Consider the following 18,688-nt stretch of genomic DNA (forward strand, 5'->3'; position numbering starts at 1 on the left):
ATATTCATCATTATCTGGTTCACCACTTGCTCTTCTATATATATGTTTTTTTTTCTATTTATACCATGTGGGCTTTTCACGGGAATTTATGGGCTAAAGGGGATACTTTTTTGGGGTACCTCCTATCTCAAAGCCCGCCTGCTAGGAAACCGTTGCCCCGAGTGAGGAAGCCGAACCTACACTCGGACCGTGGATAGGATTCGAATCCATACGCTTGGAGACCCCTCGGACCCCAAAGCATGCATGGTTCCACTGCACCACGGTGGTCTTATATTTCATCACAGCTCTACAAACAACGTATAAATATCTTTTTGACATTTAGTTTTTGTTTTCACTTTTATCTTTCTTTAATTCGCACTTCTTCATAACTCATCCATTTATTTTATTCACTTTCTCATTTTGAAGATTGCTCGTTGCTTTTCATTAAAACACAAGAAAATTATTATTAATGTTTTTATTATTAGCTTATTGTATTTCCATTTTTTCTTCTATATTCTAATTCTTCCCTCGTTTCAGTTCATCTTTTTCTCTGGTCCTCGTCCTTCTCTTCTTCTCATCCATGTCCGTCTCCTCATAGCTGTTCGTTTCATTGAATTTTCTGGTGCGATTCACGTGTTCACGATTCCTCTAGCTATTCCGAGCAGCTCTTCCTTCTACGTGCCCGCGTGGAATCTAAACTCATTACATTACAGAAGAGGAAGCTGGACGGTCGCCACGCACTGTTGACTCCCACTCAAGGGACACTCATTTCTACGCAGCGCCTCAAATGCAAGCAGGATCAGAAATACATGTTGTAAAATAAGGTAGGAAGCTTAATGTGTGTTGGGTTAATTAGGCAATGTTTATGTTATTATTATGTTATTATGTTATTATTATGATTACTATTATTATCATTATTATTATTATTATTATTATTATTATCATTATTATTATTATTATTATCATTATTACTATTATTATTATTATTATTATTATTATTATTATTATTATTATCATTATTATTATTATTATTATTATTATTATTATTATTATCTTTTTATATTATTATTATTATTACTATTATTATTATTATTATTATTATTATTATTATTAGTAGTAGTAGTAGTAGTACAAGTAGTAGTAGTAGTAGTAGTAGTAGTAGTAGTAGTAGTAGTAGTAGTAGTAGTAGTATTAGTAGTAGTATTAGTAGTAGTATTAGTAGTAACATTAGTAGTAGCAGTAGTATTAGTAGATTATTGTTATTTTATTATTATTATTATTATTATTATTATTATTATTATTTTATTATCATGATTATCAGAATTATTACTATCATAATTTTACAATACGTTATGAGACCTTTACTTTTTTTCTCTGAAAGATCTGTATCTTCAGGGGATTTCTCTGGCTTGTTATATTAATTAAATCTGCCATTAATTCCAGGAAAAGTAATATAATGCTTTCGTTTTGCACAAATATTTTCATGTTCATTTTCATATTTTCATGTTGCTTCATTTTTCTTTTCTTTCTTTCTCGTGAAGTTCTCTCCTGTTTGTGATTTTTTGTTTAATTTTGTTCATCATACTTTAACTTTGGGAATAATTCAATTTTTCAGTTTTGCACAACACTTGTTCTAAATATTTAATTCCCCATTTCCTTTTTCTTACCTAATCTTTTCATAATTTCTACTCCACGGCAAAGAATTCTTAGCTCAATATTTCTGTTCTATTTTAGCCTTTCCTTGTATTTCACCGTACTCTCTTATGATATTTTTCTACCTTTATGTTTTCCTTACAGCGCTGTTTATAATAAATATGTTTTTCCCTCTTCACTTTTGTCGTCATATATTTCATGGCAGTTTTCATCTTGTTCTTTGTTGGTACTCTTGTGTTTTCCCCATTGTTTTTATCTTTGACATTATTCCTCTATTGATAATCCTACTATGCGTTACTGCTTCCGGAAAAATCGTTACCATCATTCACAATCATTATCATCTTCCTGCACAAGCTCCATCCTTTCATCCCTTCTTTTTATTCTCCTCTTCCTTTCTTCTCGTTTCATCTTCCTTCCTCTTCTCGTCCTCTCTTCCACCCTCATTTCCACATTCTCTTCCACTTCTTCTAACTTGCTCATTCTCGTTTTCTTTTGCGCGTTTACTTTTTTTTCACCCTTCTCAGTATTTCAGTTTAAATACTTTTATCTGATAATTAGAATATGTTCCTTACTTAAAGAAGAGCCACTGTACTGTACATATGCAAAACATTCTTGAGAGTTTTTAGAAGTAGTATGTAGTTGATAATCATATTTTACTTAAGACACATACATAAAACGCTTTCTCAGTTAATATATGCTTTTTATATTGATATGCTTCTATATTTCATGGCTTTAATATTAGTAAACTTCAAAGAAAACCATGTAATCGCAGCCTCGACCCCATTTTTTTTTTTCTAACTCGCCAGAAAATTAATGATTATCGTTCTCAATTCACCTTTCTAATTATCTTGCCACTTTATTCCTGCACATTACTCCTTTCTTAATTTTGATTGTGTTTCTTTGTATTCCTTCTACTTATTATTTCTCTCCTGTTCCTTACTCTCTTTTTATTCTTTAAATATCTTCGCTTGCCTATGGTTGCTACAGTATCATCTTTCTTATTCTTTCTCTTTCTCCTGTTCCTCCTTCGTTTCATATTGCTCTTCTGTTTCTCCTTCTCTTATTTTCATCAGCATACTTCTTATCCTCTTCCCATTTTGTTTCATCATGGTCTTTTTACTTCTCATTCCTCCTTCCTCGTCCTTTCCTTGAGTACCCTCCATAAATGCTAAGCTGCACCTCTGGATTAGACGCAGCATCTTATCACACAAAACCTCGTAAGAGCTAAAACATATACTATAGAGCTTGCCTTCCTCTGTGTTCCCTTGCGATCCTTCAGTAGCTGCAATGCATGTTACAATACAGAGATGGTAGCAGCATCGTCCAGCAGGGGATAACTAACTCCATGTTGATGCTGTTCACTTATTGATTATCTATACACAGAATCCCGCCAACTCAAGGTGCTGTGTAACAAGAATAGGAGGGAACGTGTGTGTGTGTGTGTGTGTGTGTGTGTGTGTGTGTGTGTGTGTGTGTGTAAGCTTCTCATATATTCTCTTTTTTTGTGTGTGGGGGATGTGTTTTTTTTTCTCCTTTTGTTTTCTTGTTTTGATCCCCTCCCTCCCTACTCCTTCCTATGGTCCTTGCGCTACTCCTTTCATTTCTTCTTCTTTCTTCGTTTATCACTACCGAATCTTCTTTAAAGGGCTCCTGTCTTCGTCTCTCCTTTATTTCCTTACACTTCCCCACTCTCCTTATCTCTTTCTCCCTTCTTCCTGTCCATCATCTGATATGCTAATTTCCTCAACCTCCTCCTTTTCTTCCTCCTTATCATCTCTCTCTCTCTCTCTCTCTCTCTCTCTCTCTCTCTCTCTCTCTCTCTCTCTCTCTCTCTACTGTTGTATGATGTTTTCTATCATAGAGAAGTGTAGCAGCAGGCAATTCCGGAACGTGTCTTGACTTCTTGTTCCTACTGCAGTCCTTCCTTACCTCGTCACACACACACACACACACACACACACACACACACACACACACACACACACACACACACACACACACACACACACACACACACACTTCTTCCACTCAAACAGTCTCTTCTTCTCTCTCTCTCTCTCTCTCTCTCTCTCTCTCTCTCTCTCTCTCATTTTCACACCGCGGTCTTGTCACCGAAGGGTACGAGAGAGAGAGAGAGAGAGAGAGAGAGAGAGAGAGAGAGAGAGAGAGAGAGAGAGAGAGAGAGAGAGAGAGAGAGAGAGAGAGAGAGAGAGAGAGAGAGATTAATTTCTGTTTGATCTCCGTCACTCACGCAGTAATCATATCCAAACGAAATCAATATTAACCCATAGAAAGGAACCCATATCTTGATCTATAGACAAGATGGAACCCTCACCATGCGCCGGTAGATTAAACCTCACTAGTGATGAATGGGAAGAGAAAGACTACGTGGGGTGTACTTGCAGCGTTGAATCTCATTACAAAGGGGATTTGATTCTAATGAAATGAGGGAAATGGATTATACCTCTCGATTTTATTTGTGGGCAAGAGCAAATGTGTGTGAGGAAGGGTATCGACAGGTACCTAAAATTTGGTTTAAGTCTTTTGGTACTGGAACGCATTTTTACCATTAGATTTGTGTACGAATAGGCGATTTTATTGACATTAGAAAAGTTCTACGGTGGTAAGAAGATCAATGGCCAGTCTTTACTATATCAATCCCCCACATGGGTTTCTGAAGCTGCATAAAATCACTAAATTGTAAGCAGAATGAATACGGAAGCGTGTCATGGTACCGAAGAGATTAATAAGGTGAAGGAAGATGGTTGATTTTTAGGAAATTTTAAGGCAATGAGGAAAGTGGAATATACATACCTTTTGACTGTATAGTTGAGAAAAGATAATTGTGTGGGAAGGCAGGTGGAAGTATGGGTAAAGTGACTAGTGTTACTATATTGAAGGAAGCTATACGGTTTTTTTTTTATATAAACATGAGCCAATTCCATTTCTGCTGACCACGTTCTTGGCTCTTTTGAAGAATTTAGGTCATGTGAAAGACACGGAGGAGGAGGAGGAGGAAGAGAAAGAGGAGGAAGAGGAGGAGGGGGATGAGGAGGTAAGACTTTCCCGACGTAGGATATAGCACGGAGTGTGTTAGGTAAGGAAATTGAAATAATATAGCGACAGAATACCAATTGGCTTACGTAAGGGTGTTTTGTAACCTCATCTGTGGCGTTCAGTGTTCCCCGCCACGAGATTCTGTTTGCCGAGAAAAAACTTGATAAGTCTGCTTAGCTTCGTAACTTATATAAGGAGAGAAATGAAGATGTTAACTTTCAATTACATAAACTACAAAAAATTAACGGTTTTTCTCCACATTGTGAGGAAAAAATATATAAATACATTATTCTCCCTCTTTCACCTCAATCATCTCTCTCTCTCTCTCTCTCTCTCTCTCTCTCTCTCTCTCTCTCTCTCTCGGGCGTTCCATCTCGCCAGGTAGACGCTTCTTCTGACGCAAGGTGACAATTTACCTGGTTGTAATGCCAGCAACGCCCTGCAGGACTTGTGTTTATTGAGTCAAGTGAAGAAATAGAGCTTAAACGCACACGTTGTCAACAGAGAGAGAGAGAGAGAGAGAGAGAGAGAGAGAGAGAGAGAGAGAGAGAGAGAGAGAGAGAATATGTCTTTTAAGTCAGTAACGTCGGAAGCGAAGACGGCCTCGTGAGTGCTATAAAAGGCGAAGTGTGAACCATAAACTCTTTAGGGCTTTTGTGACGCATGATACACCGCCGTCCGAATCCTCCACCAGTGACTTGCGCCACCAAACGAACTTAAATCACGGACACACATCAAATTCTTCCTCCCCACTGTCTCGTTTTTGTTCGTCTCCTCTTGCGATACTTGAAAGAAAATGTAGCTCGGATGGTGTCGTCTTTGCTTTACTAAAATACATCTTGGTCTTGTACTTTTATTTCTATTTCTCAAGCGTTATTGTTATTGTTATTATTATCATTTCTATTTTCATTCATTCAATACCCAAAGAAAATTATCAATACCACATCCCACGTAAATTGTAAAATATTTCAAAATTTACATTGAACTCCACATGATAAAAAGTGCATGCATTTTCTCTGCAGTACGACACACACAAAGAAATAAGAAAAAAAAAAACAAGTGAGCGGGAAAACAGCGCGGGTGTACAATGCATCACATATAAAGGTTACAAATGAAGAAACATGAACGGTGGCAGCCATTTCAGTGTTTTTATTCTTTCATACTGTTTACCTGCTTGTTTATCTAGAGATAGAAAGTATTATTATTACTATTACTATTATTATTATAATTATTATTATTATTATTATTATTATTATTATTATTATCATTATTATTAGTATTAGTAGTAGTAGTAGTAGCAGCAGCAGTTGTAGAAGGAGGAGGAGGAGGAGGAGGAGGAGGAGGAGGAGGAGGAGGAGGAGGAGGAGGAGAAAGAGGAGTAGGAGAAAGAGTAGGAGTTTGTTCTTAACGTGCTGGCCGGAAAAGGGTTTGAGGAAGAATTGAAATAGACATCATGAACTTCACATCTTTTAAAACGGATTGGAACGTGTTTCCATAGAGATTATTAATTATCCCAACGTTGTGAAGGCGTTATGAGTTATCTCGCTTGGAAACGCAATATTTTTTCTCCTTTTGTTCCTTTTTTCTTTTTTGTCATTTAGAAATATCTTTAATCTACACATAAGACTCCATAACAATATATACTTGATACTACTACTACTACTACTACTACTACTACTACTACTACTACTACTACCTGGAAAAAATGTAAGTTATGACAATGAAAGTAAGAATAAGTAATGATGAAATTGATCCTGTCAAAAATAGCCATATTTTTCAGAGCTTATTCAATCAAGTTTACTTATAATAGTGGCGACATTAGCGGGTGGTGTTGGTAGTGGTGGTGGCGGTGGTGGTGATGGAAGTGACTGGGGAGCGTTAGTGGTGAGCGTGGTGCAGAAAGTGTGATTTGTGGTTATGTGGTGGTTGTGGTGACATTACTGTGGTGAGGATGTTTATGGGTGTGGTGGCGATGTTAGTGGTGATGGTGGTGATGATGATGGTCTTTAACTAATCGATTCCTCTCTGTCTATGTAATTATGTGTGTGTGTGTGTGTGTGTGTGTGTGTGTGTGTGTGTGTGTGTGTGTGTGTGTGTGTGTGTGTGTGTGTGTGTGTGTGTGTGTGTGTGTGTGTGTGTGTGTGTGTGTGTGTGTGTAGATATAACTGCCTCCCCAAAACGTACATAAATAATAAACACACGTACGTACATGAGAGCAGTATATATCTATGCAGGTACGTAGTATGTGTATGTATGAACGTATGTATCTGAGTGCGCAGTCAAATCATTGCACATACGTCCCCTAAAATAAAGAACCAACGTAAATTTCTTTCGCTCTCAGATGTGGGAAGTCTCTTACACGCCGCGTCCCTCACTACCTGGGAATGATTCGCTAATTAAGCATTTACCTGAAGAGAGAAACGTCAAAGGTGCAGTTCCCTCTATATTCGTAATTCGCGCTGCTTCTCTAACGTATCTGAGAGAGAGAGAGAGAGAGAGAGAGAGAGAGAGAGAGAGAGAGAGAGAGAGAGAGAGAGAGAGAGAGAGAGAGAGAGAGAAGTTTTCGTGAGCAAGGATGGCGTCTGATGTTGGCTGTGCTTCACTTTCAAGTATTTATTTAGTTTGGGTTCGTGTGGCTGGTAATGAGCATCGATTATTGGTCATTAGTAACCATGCTAATGAAGGTGTGTATTGAGCTAACGAGGCGCCACCTAAGTCCCATCCAGGTGACCCGTCCCTCCTCCAGGTGGTGACTGGAACACACACACACACACACGTACACACAAACACGCACACACAGACACACTGCCTAGTATAGTGGTTAGCACGCTCGACTCACAATCGAGAGGGCCGGGTTCGAGTCCCGGGAAGCGGCGAGGCAAATGAGCCCTGTTCACCTAGCAGTAAATAGGTACGGGATGTAACTCGAGGGGTTGTGGCCTCGCTTTCCTGGTGCGTGGAGTGTGTTGTGGTCTCAGTCCTACCCGAAGATCGGTCTATGAGCTCTGAGCTCGCTCCGTAATTGGGAAGACTGGCTGGGTGACCAGTAGGCGACTGAGGTGAATTACACACACACACACACACACACACACACACACACACACACACACACACACACACACACACACGAAGAAACCACAAAGGGAAAATCACACCCACATTTCCAAGTCCCTCCGCTTCCTGTTGCCGCCCGCGCACCCCCGCAACGACCGGCCGGACAGAGAGGGATAGTGCACACCCGCGATGACCCCCAAAGTACGCCTTTCATCCGCCAGGTGGCAGCATCGTCTGGGGATTCCGTAAGCTCTCTCTCTACCTGCGTCTCGGCCCTCCCACCTCCCCCCCGCCTTTTACCACCTCCTCATCGCCCCCTTGCTATGTTCCTTCCTCCTCGCTCACACTCCTCCCCAAGTCGCGTCTCTCCTATTCTACATAATCCACGTTAATTGTGGAACAAAGCCCGTTTTCCTTGTCAACACTCCTTCCAGACTGGGCTGCAAGGGCCGCGTGCACCATTTTCCGGCGAGGCACACTCCCGCGCCCCGCAAGTAACTCCCAGAAGCCAAAAGCCCGATATCCTATTTGGTGTGGAGGTCTTGAAGGCTCGTATCCAAGGGGCGGAGCTAAGCCGACGGGCGGGCAGCGGCAGGCGGCCCGGGTAGTGTGTGGTGCTGGTGGGACTCCGGTTGCCGCGTCTTGCTCGGTCAGTTCTTGTTGAAAGCGCGAGGTGTGTGGACGCGCTCTCGTCTCTCTCCCGCCCTCGTGTAGACTTGCCCTTTCGGTGGAACTTGTGTTTTGGTTTAAACTTGAACCAGTGTGACCTGTGTCTGAATTCTGCAGGCGCCACGGCTGCCATCAGCGTACGGATCAGTGGTGTCTGTTTCCTGTGTGCCGCCGCTGTGACAAATCAACATATCCACGAGAAAGGATTATACGAAAAATAAACAGAGCAAAGGGACGGATTTCGATGAGTGCTCGCTGCCTCCCGCTGGGGAAATGACATCCAGGAAAACTGTCGCGGCTTTGACGATGCGGGTGTTAAGTGTCTTCCTGACGGTGGCCGTGCTGGGGACCGTGCAGAGAGTGGAGGCTCACCCTCAGGATCTTCTACTGGTGAACAACGGGTACGAGGGTCTTGTGGTATCCATCAGTGACAGCGTGTCCCAAGAGCACTGCAACCATGTCATCCACGGCCTGAAGGCAAGTCGGTTCAGTTACGTTCCCTTTACACTAACTCTCTCTCCCAAACTCATAAATTAAAGCCGCCTCTCCCTGAAAAATTACGAGGAAACTAACTCTTTTAAAATACTGGGAAAATGTCAAGCACTCTCCTTCACTTTCTCCATGAATATTTCCATGTATTCTACATGACACTTTCAAAACACACACACGTACATACAAAGCGCACACACACACACACACACACACACACACACACACACACACACACACACACACACACACACACACACACACACACACTAAGGGGACACAGCAGCGCATACAGTTTTCCTCACCCTGGTTTCTGGTGGTGTAAATTTCAATATCACGGACAGTTTCCCTAGCGATGAACACAACGCCTACTCCTGTCATCCCTGGAGAGAGAGAGAGAGAGAGAGAGAGAGAGAGAGAGAGAGAGAGAGAGAGAGAGAGAGAGAATTGATATCAGGTTTCAGTATTGGTGGTTTCCTCCTCACTTTTCAAAGGAGTGTTGGGTGTTACTGAGTCTTCAGGAGAGGCGTGGGTGTGTCAGCTTCTTAGCCACCTCCTCGAGAGACGCTGCTGACTGAGATACGATGCACTTCTTCCTCCATCATATTTTCTTTTCATACTCTTACATATTTCCCCTCCTCTTCTTTTTCCCCACAACCAATCTGTTTTTTAATATTTTTCCCTCTTTTATTGTCAGTCGCGTCACTCTTCAATTCCCCACCCATCTGTTTTTTAGCATGTTTTACCCACTTTTTTTTCAGCCTTGTCAGTCACGTCACTTTTGAAAGCCGGGATGTCTTTATGTCCCGTCACACTCCGCTTACCTCCCCACCTCCCCTCTCGGTCCCGTCACGTCAGGTTTCCCTCTCGCACTAAAGTGAGCGTGTGTCTGGATCACTCAGGGCGGTAATGTGATGGAGTGTTCGCTGCACTTCATTCGATCAAGGGAATAACGAGTTTGGTGTGTTGTGCCTCCCTCTCCTGAGTCCAGCGGCTTTTATGCGCATCTGTCGCTCCTGTGTACTCCTCTTGAACTTGAGACAAAATCAATAGAGCAGAGATCAGGTTGTTATTTTAGCACATGTGATTTACGTCAATCTCTCTCCAGTGCGTGAAGTTTTATACGACACTATTGCCACTTGTACTCCCTCCTAAAGCTTAAGATATGCTTTTAGATGATAGAAAACTGGATGTCATTTCAACTTTGTCAACTTATGTTAATCTATTCTCACTGTCACGTTTTACGAGTATCTGTCACACATGTCTACTTTCCTGAAATGTGAAAATCAATGATCGGTTACAGGATGCATGTTCTCAGTTAAATATATAGTGACTCGAACAACTGTCACTACTCAACTGTTCCTTAACTTAATTAGAATAAATTAGTGGGATTACCAGAAAATAGGCTGTCAGCTCAGTAAAGCAAGAGTAAATTCTAATACGTGTGAAAACCCTCATGATTTCACATCCCGGAAGATAATTCCCACATGGATAACATTTATAATTAACGTGAATCTGAAAACTGTGTGTCTTTGCCCCTGGTGAGCAGAATAGAGCATCGTAAAGCTGTAATCTTCAAATAGTTTTCCCCTCACGAACCAGCCATTAGACTTAGTGAGGCCGAAGAGAAATGCAAGCAAGGGGAAGGGGTCTTGGCCTCGCTGTGGGACATACGAGGGGTAAAGCTTTGCGGGAATGCGGATGAATGCACTTATTACCTCACGGTGCCGGGTGAAGGGGCACGCACTGGTTCTGCTCCTGTTCTTGCCAACCGCTGACATCCTCCCGTCGCCGCACAGACACGGGAGCCTGGAAAGCTAGGGGAGAGAGGGGAAAGGTCAAGTTAGTGACGGGAAAATGCTCTCTCTAATACTGTCTACCTTAACTTCGTTCGTAAATTTAAAGTCGCTCATTCTACCATGGTTCCAAAAGGCAGGCAAACACCAGCACAAGGAACATGTTGGCAACAAGATTTCAGGTCTGATGCACTGGAAAACTCAACTTAGGTATATGTCTATCTTTCCAGCTATCTACTATATATTCATTTACTTCATCTCATCTATGTACGCCAAAACAAAAGAAAAGTATAAAGTACACACACACACACACACACACACACACACACAAGCACGTTTTCCCTACAGATGCCTTTATTGTTTGTTTTTTTATGTCCAAACGCAACTGAGGCGTAAAACTTGGCATGCGTCGTAAATAAAAGATATTGAGACTGTATATAAGACAGGGTACGAGACAGAGAATGGAAAAAAAAGAAAAAATAAATATTAACACCAAAATGATACATACACATTGAAAAAAAGCATAAAAGATGAAAAAAAATAAAAATGCTGTTATAATTTAGTCAGTTATATATTTCCTACTCCTTCTGCCCCCTATTCCTTGTCTTCCTCGTGCATTTTCTCCTTTGTAGGATCTAATTAAGCAAGCCTCTTCCTCGCGTGCTTGTGGAGTGAAGAGTCTTGTTCCTGTAGGTGAAGAGGATAAGCGTAATTGTCACCTCTTGAAAGTGTTCCTTGATTCTACCTCATCGATCTTCTGTTTGTCTTTCTTATCACTGTCTTCTTGCGTCCCTCGTGTGTGTGTGTGTGTGTGTGTGTGTGTGTGTGTGTGTGAACTTTGCTGTTCTTTTATCTTTCTTTATTGAGTCTGTTTGTTCATCTGCTCTATTCCTCTATGTTTGGTTTGGTTTCGTGTGTGTGTGTGTATATGTGTGTGTGTGTGTGTGTGTGTGTGTGTGTGTCATTGGAATTGCTTTTATTATATCTTTATGCATGAGTTGGTAATTCATTCTCTCTCTCTCTCTCTCTCTCTCTCTCTCTCTCTCTCTCTCTTCCTCCCTTCCGTCATTATTATTGTATGTGTGTGTGTGTTCATGTGTGTTGTATCCTTTCACTTCAATGTTACACGCTTTCTGTTCTTTTATCGCTTGTATTTTACAGCCATTGCTTCACCTGGTGACGAATACCTGCGCATCAGTAATTGGTATTGTTAGTGCTATCATATTCGTCACTGTCTGCTTGTCTTTGCCTCCGTCTGTCTGTTTGTATGTCTCTCACTTCACCCCTTGGCATCTCTCCTCTCACTCTCTTCCTCCCCCCCCCCCTCTTTCTCTCTCTCTCTTCAGGCTTCCTCAGTCTCGCTTTCTCGCTCTTCCTTCCCGTATATTAATTTTCACGCCTCGTTTAAGGTCGCGTGCACATAAGGATAACACGGTAATTTCACTCTAATCGCTGTTTTCACTGCTTAGTTCTCTGCTTGTTTGTCTGGACTAGAATGCGGAGCGGCTGTCTGGCGAGAATCATGTGTGTGTGTGTGTGTGTGTGTGTGTGTGTGTGTGTGTGCGTGCGCGAGGGAGTAAGTGACAAGACAAACAATTGCCACACGTTACGCATGCATAAGAAAATGTTTGTGTGTGTGTGTGTGTGTGTGTGTGTGTGTGTGTGTGTGTGTGTGTGTGTGTGTGTGTGTGAGGAAAACGACTGGGACAGGTTACATATAATTTCTAGGAAAATTAGAAAAATATGTTTGTATCCTACTTTGTTAGTCTGTCGTAAATTACAATATTCCATCCCACCACACACTGACGGGCGATCTGCTCAGACACCCATAACATTCTGTCACACGTGCGATTCCGTATGGCGATTATTCTTTTAGAGCGTGACTTCAAACCTTCCTTTCCCCGAACAGTGATTCCTGGAAAGACACATAACAGCGACGTATTTTATTCACTTATCAGAACATACGAGAGAGAGAGAGAGAGAGAGAGAGAGAGAGAGAGAGAGAGAGAGAGAGACTCTATAAACACAGCACAAGAACCACCCCTTGTGTCCTCTCTGTAACCCGGGACATTAGCATTAATACAAAGGGGTCGGAGACGAGGGCCAGCATGCCGAAGCAAATTTAGGTAACACGTAATGGAAATCAGTCACTACTCTGTCCTGGGAGTCTAAAAAAAGCACCACAGGACATGTATACAGAAGAGAGAGAGAGAGAGAGAGAGAGAGAGAGAGAGAGAGAGAGAGAGAGAGAGAGAGAGCACTTCCTGTGATTGTATCAAAACACTGTGAGATTATGAAAGGCAAATGGAGGAATTAGCAAGGGTAATAAAAGTAAGAGGAAAAGATTAAAACACAAAGAAAGAGAAGAGAGAAAAAGGTCAATGTTACGGACGAAGTGAGAGAGAGAGAGAGAGAGAGAGAGAGAGAGAGAGAGAGAGAGAGAGAGAGAGAGAGAGAGAGAGAGAGAGAGAGAGAGAGAGAGAGAGAGAGAGATACATTGCACGTCCTCATTATCATACAAAGGAGAAGCAATCCTCTCTTTTGTATTTACTTGGGATTTCACTTCGAGCCTCGGTGTAGCATTGCGGGGGAACCTTTGGAGTGAGGCAGAGTACACCAGCGAGCAAAGAAGACTGGGGTGCTGCTTACACGGGCCATAAGGGCTGCTAGGAAAGGCTGCGGCTAAAAATATCTCCCCCGTTGAAATGAAATACAAGGGAACGTTCGCAAAGATATCACGTAATTCAAAGATCAAGATTAAAGCCTTAAGAGTTAGTTGCTGCTTTCATAGACGTTAGGAGCTGCTAGGGAAAGGCTGTTGCTGAAAATACCTACCCTATTAAGATAAAAGGAACTATTAGGCATAAAAATCATGTTATGGCAAGATCGAGATTAAAAGCTCAACCTCAGCCTTGTAATTTCTAGACACCAACAGTTTATTTATTTTTTTCCAGTATTTTGCGGCGTTTTTTTTTTAAGTCACCAACAGAATTAGTAATAATCTTACCTAACCTAACCTAATACACGCGTGATATTCGAATTTTAATGGTATTTCAGTATCATTCACGGAATAAAAAGAATACAAGGCGATATTAAAGGATCATGGAGGTGGAAGATGAAGATTAAAACCAACTTTGTCATTAGAAATATTCTGATTGGTTTTGATGTAGAGAATGTGTTGACTAGCAGCTCTAATTTTCTCTCCCGTGGTAGCAAAATAAATCAACATCCTTTACTAATTGTTCCACCACAAAGAAAAAAAAAAGAAAAATAGAATTACACGTTCCCGTCCTTTAAGTAGTACCCCGTTAGAAAGAAGAGACTTTAGGTTTTGTATCCGAAAACATATTGGGTGATTATTTTTGCTCATTAGAGTCTACATATGTGAACGTCTTACAGTAACAACGAAGAAGCACTTAATTACCTTGTTAATACCCTTGTCCCTTTACGTAATTAGGGATTAAGCAGGAAAAAGAGCATCGTTCTCATTATTTTATTTTCGTGCTTAAAGGGAAAGCTATAAGTAACGTGTGTGTGTGTGTGTGTGTGTGTGTGTGTGTGTGTGTGTGTGTGTGTGTGTGTGTGTGTGTGTGTGTGTGTGTGTGTGTGTGTGTGTGTGTGTGTGTGTGTGTGTTTGCGCTCGTGTGTAGGTGTGAGTGTGGAGACATGAAACAGGTACAATAAACTTGGCCACCAGGTAAAGACAGGTAGCTCAGGTGTACTCGATACCTTTCCCTTCCATTCTCCTCCTCCTCCTCCTCCTCCTCCTCCTCCTCCTCCTCCTGCTCCGAGTTCCCAGGGAAGGTGAGCGAGAAACCTGATCCTAATTTTCAGGTATGCAACAACTGCTCCATATGAAGTCATGGAGAGAGAGAGAGAGAGAGAGAGAGAGAGAGAGAGAGAGAGAGAGAGAGAGAGAGAGAGAGAATATTAAACGTGACGAGTGAGAAAAAACGACAAATGCACTAAAGGACATGAAGGGATTGGTCAGCTAGCCAACCAACAAGAGAGAGAGAGAGAGAGAGAGAGAGAGAGAGAGAGAGAGAGAGAGAGAGAGAGAGAGAAGCAGCGGGAGGCGTCATGATAGCTCGTCGTGTTATCTCCCTGGGCCGGCCTGTTTGCCTGTCTGGTGGTCGGGAGTGGTGAGGTGCTGGGTTCATTATAAGGTTGGCAGGAGAGTGGTCGCCTGCATGTAGCGTCCCCCTGAAACCAATGGAGGGTAAACATCGACCCAAGAGGAGGAAGAGAAGGAGGTGGAGGAGGAGGAAGAGCAGGAGGAGGAGGAAGGAGCTTTAGTTCATGGTGGTGAGGACAAGTTATCGTTCTCCTCTCAAGTTTTCTCCCTGAAGGCCACTTTTCCTTTCTCACGTGTTACATATTTTGACGCTCTTCCGTGGCTGCAGATAAATTCTACTCTCCCTCTCTTTCTCTGGATGTTCCCCTACCCCCATCCCCCAGTCAATATCACATGTGGCGTCTCTAGTTTCTCCTTAAGCTCACACTTGGACGCGCTAAAGTTCTGGAAAGTTATTGAGTTTAAATATGTCTATCTATCGCGGCGTGGGGAGAAGTTAGTCAGAATGTTGGGCGGCGTGGATGGCAGCGAAGAGGAGGAGGAGGAGGAGTAGGAATAGCCAGTATTTTAAAGGTGCAATACAACATATCAGTCGATTCGTGTTGGCCCGAGCACCTCACTTGGCAACCTCTACCTGCGAACCTCATCTGGGAACCTACAGGTGTGTAAAAAAATACAGAAAAAAGAGAAAAAAATAATCCCGTTTGTCTATCATGGTGTGCCCAAGAAATAACACTGATTTAAAGACAGGAGGAATATAATGTTTGGTCAGATTAATGTGATTGGGAAAGCAAAATTCACATACTGTCTCAAAATAATTGTTATAAGATGGATCGTTGCTTCGCCTGACTATAACTTGTTGAGCAATACCTGGCCAGCTCACCTGCAGGCCGGACTTACCTGTTCCCTCCCTCTCCACACCTGTCCTCACCTGACACGCCCCACGGCCCTAGGGAGGCGAGGCAAGGGAGTAGGGAAGGTCAGGGTTTCTTTGCATCAGTTTATTATTTTGGCAATTGCAGAAACTCGTGTGGCTTGAGTTTTTTTGTGGTTGTCATGTTGTAATGCTCTCTCTCTCTCTCTCTCTCTCTCTCTCTCTCTCTCTCTCTAGGTATTCGGTTTCTTAATGCTACATTTTTCCCATGCGCTCTTTCACTCTTTTCCTACACACACACACACACACACACACACACACACACACACACACACACACACACACACACACACACACACACACACTCCTAAGGCCCACGTGACTGTGCATATCGATTCTGAGCACCACAGTGAGAGGAGAAGACTGGAAAATGGACACAGGGAACTGGGAACTTTGCAAGAGAGATTCTGAACATAAATTCACAAGGTGAGGCGCAAGACGGAGTGTGCAGATCCTTCGCAGTGTGAAGGAGAAGGTCCGGGGGTCACGAGAGGAGTCCTTAGGTATCCCTACGGACTCCTAGGAGAGGACCGAAGGAGGAAGGAGGAGGGAGCTAAGGAGAGTAGGATAGTGGAAGGAAAAGAAAGTGAAGGGAGAGGAAATAGATCAAAAGCGATTTGGAAAGAAAGTGAAAGAAATAGCATGAAGGAACTAAACATATTGAAAGAAGAAAAGGCCAAAAGTGAAGAACATGTCAGTCAAAAGGAATTATTTATGCGTTTATTTATATTTAAATGATAAACACGCAAACATACACGCACTAAGTGTACAAACTTTTCAAATGCAAACATGAAAGGCCACGAGGAAAGAGTCGGGAAAAAGTGAGGGGCGGGAAAGAAAAATGCATCGTTGCTGAACATATATTCTGGAAACACAAGGAAAGCGACACTGGAAAGATGCGATGAAAACAGAAAACTGACTAAAAGCAAAGAAAAGAAAGAAATCCATAAAGGCGCCAACTTTATGAAAACTTGGACGGAGAACAATACAAAGGTGAAGGTAAATATGGAATGTTAAATTGGACGAAACAAACACAATATTTACAAAAAAAGGGAGAAAAATTTACCTTTCTTTTTCCTTCTCTTTTCATTCTTTGTGCTCTCATTCTTTCTTTATCATCTTTTATCTCTTCTTCCTTCCTTCTTCCCCACTTCCTTACTTTCCTTCTCTCCTACGAACCCAACGTGCCTTTCATCCCCCTTTTCTCCTTATACTCCTTCCTTCCCTCATTGCCATTCTGACTTTCTTTCTACCTTTCTTCCCTCTTTCTCTTCTACTTCCCTTCTTCCTCTCTTTTTCTTTATTGGCTTCCCTCACTTCCTTCCTTCCCTGAAACCCTCCTTCCTTCCTCAGCTTCCCTACTCTCCTTCTTCTTATGCTTCCTACCTTCCTTCCTTGCTTCCCTTCACTACCCTACTCTCCTTCCTTCCTTGCCTATCAACTCTCCTTCCTTCTGCCACTACCCTGCTTCCTTACAGCTTCCCTTCTTCCCTCCTGTACATCCTTCCTGCATCCACTCCTTGCCTCCGCCGTTCGCCCGCCATCGCCGCCTCGGGCTGTAAGTATTCCAGGACCTGAAGTTGCATCACAAGGCCTGGGGAAATATTTACGGTGCTCCCCTTTTCCTCGGCTGCCGCGGAGATAGTCAGAGATTTTCAGCAAATTGGGGAGTGGCACGAGGAGGCCACAAATTAGAGTCCTTTTTGGCAACGTCAATTCCAGTCGGAGGGTCCTGAAGGGTGAGAGAGAGAGAGAGAGAGAGAGAGAGAGAGAGAGAGAGAGAGAGAGAGAGAGAGAGAGAGAGAGAGAGAGAGAGAGAGAGAGAGAGGAGGGTAGAAGGGAGAGAAAGAGAGCACGAACAATAAAATGTCTGCAATGTCCTTTTTCCTCCGTGGGTTTTCCTTATCGTGAACTCGATTTTAGACTAAAGCAAGACACGAGCTGTTTCTTAGTGTTTTATTTCAACTCTCTCTCTCTCTCTCTCTCTCTCTCTCTCTCTCTCTCTCTCACTCTCTGGAGTGTTGCGTGTGTTGCTGACAGAGTTGAATGCACTTTTCGTTCCTTTCATATTTAAGAGTCTGGGGAAGATTCAAATGAACGCTATGAGGCTCAAGACTTTATAAATATTAAATAAGTTACGAAATGAGACGAAAGCGCAAACACACACACACACACACACACACACACACACACACACGCCCGGTAGCTCAGTGGTTAGAGCGCTGGCTTCACAAGCCAGAGGACCGGGGTTCGATTCCCCGGCCGGGTGGAGATATTTGGGTGTGTTTCCTTTCACGTGTAGCCCCTGTTCACCTAGCAATGAGTAGGTACGGGATGTAAATCGAGGAGTTGTGACCTTGTTGTCCCGGTGTGTGGTGTGTGCCTGGTCTCAGGCCTATCCGAAGATCGGAAATAATGAGCTCTGAACTCGCTCCGTAGGGTAACGTCTGGCTGTCTCGTTAGAGACTGCAGCAGATCAAACAGTGAAACACACACACACACACACACACACACACACACACATCTCGTGGCCAACAGGGGATGAAATAGTCAACTCGTGACGAAAAGATAGGAAGGAGAGAGGGAGAGGGAGGAGGGGAGAGGGATTAGAGAAAGAGGGAGGGAAGGAGAGGACGCTGAGAGGATGAGAGGGAGGCACGGCACGGACCGAGTGAGTGACGAAGGGAGAGGAGATATGGAAAGGGAGTGTAGAAGAGAGGCGTCCGAACGTAGGAGAGATAAATGAAGGGAGAGTGAGTGAGTGAGAGGGACAGAGAGAGAGAGAGCCTCAGCATACCTAACCAGATTACGACCTTCCTGGGCATCGCCTTTTTAACCCTTTCGGGGCGGCCTCTTCCTACGCTGACCTCCGGAGACCTTTAGGCGCGGCGTGAGGGGCGGCCGGGGGAAGGGGGAAGGGGTGACAGGTGGGCATTAAGGGGGATAAAGGGAGGGTGTCGACGGCCAAGGGGAGGAGCGAAG

General features: G+C 42.9%; 1 protein-coding gene across 1 annotated transcript in view; it reads left to right on the forward strand.

Moving 5' to 3' along the window:
- The first annotated feature begins 8,405 nt into the window (after positions 1–8,405).
- Positions 8,406–18,688, forward strand: part of LOC123510837 (calcium-activated chloride channel regulator 1-like) — a 26,290-nt gene continuing 16,007 nt past the window's right edge. The window contains 1 exon segment of the mRNA XM_045266275.1: positions 8,406–8,889. Coding sequence (XP_045122210.1) covers positions 8,686–8,889 — 204 coding nt within the window. The 5' untranslated portion in view covers positions 8,406–8,685.

The sequence above is a fragment of the Portunus trituberculatus genome, chromosome 30 (genome assembly GCF_017591435.1).
Source record: "Portunus trituberculatus isolate SZX2019 chromosome 30, ASM1759143v1, whole genome shotgun sequence".
Lineage (NCBI taxonomy): Eukaryota > Metazoa > Arthropoda > Malacostraca > Decapoda > Portunidae > Portunus > Portunus trituberculatus.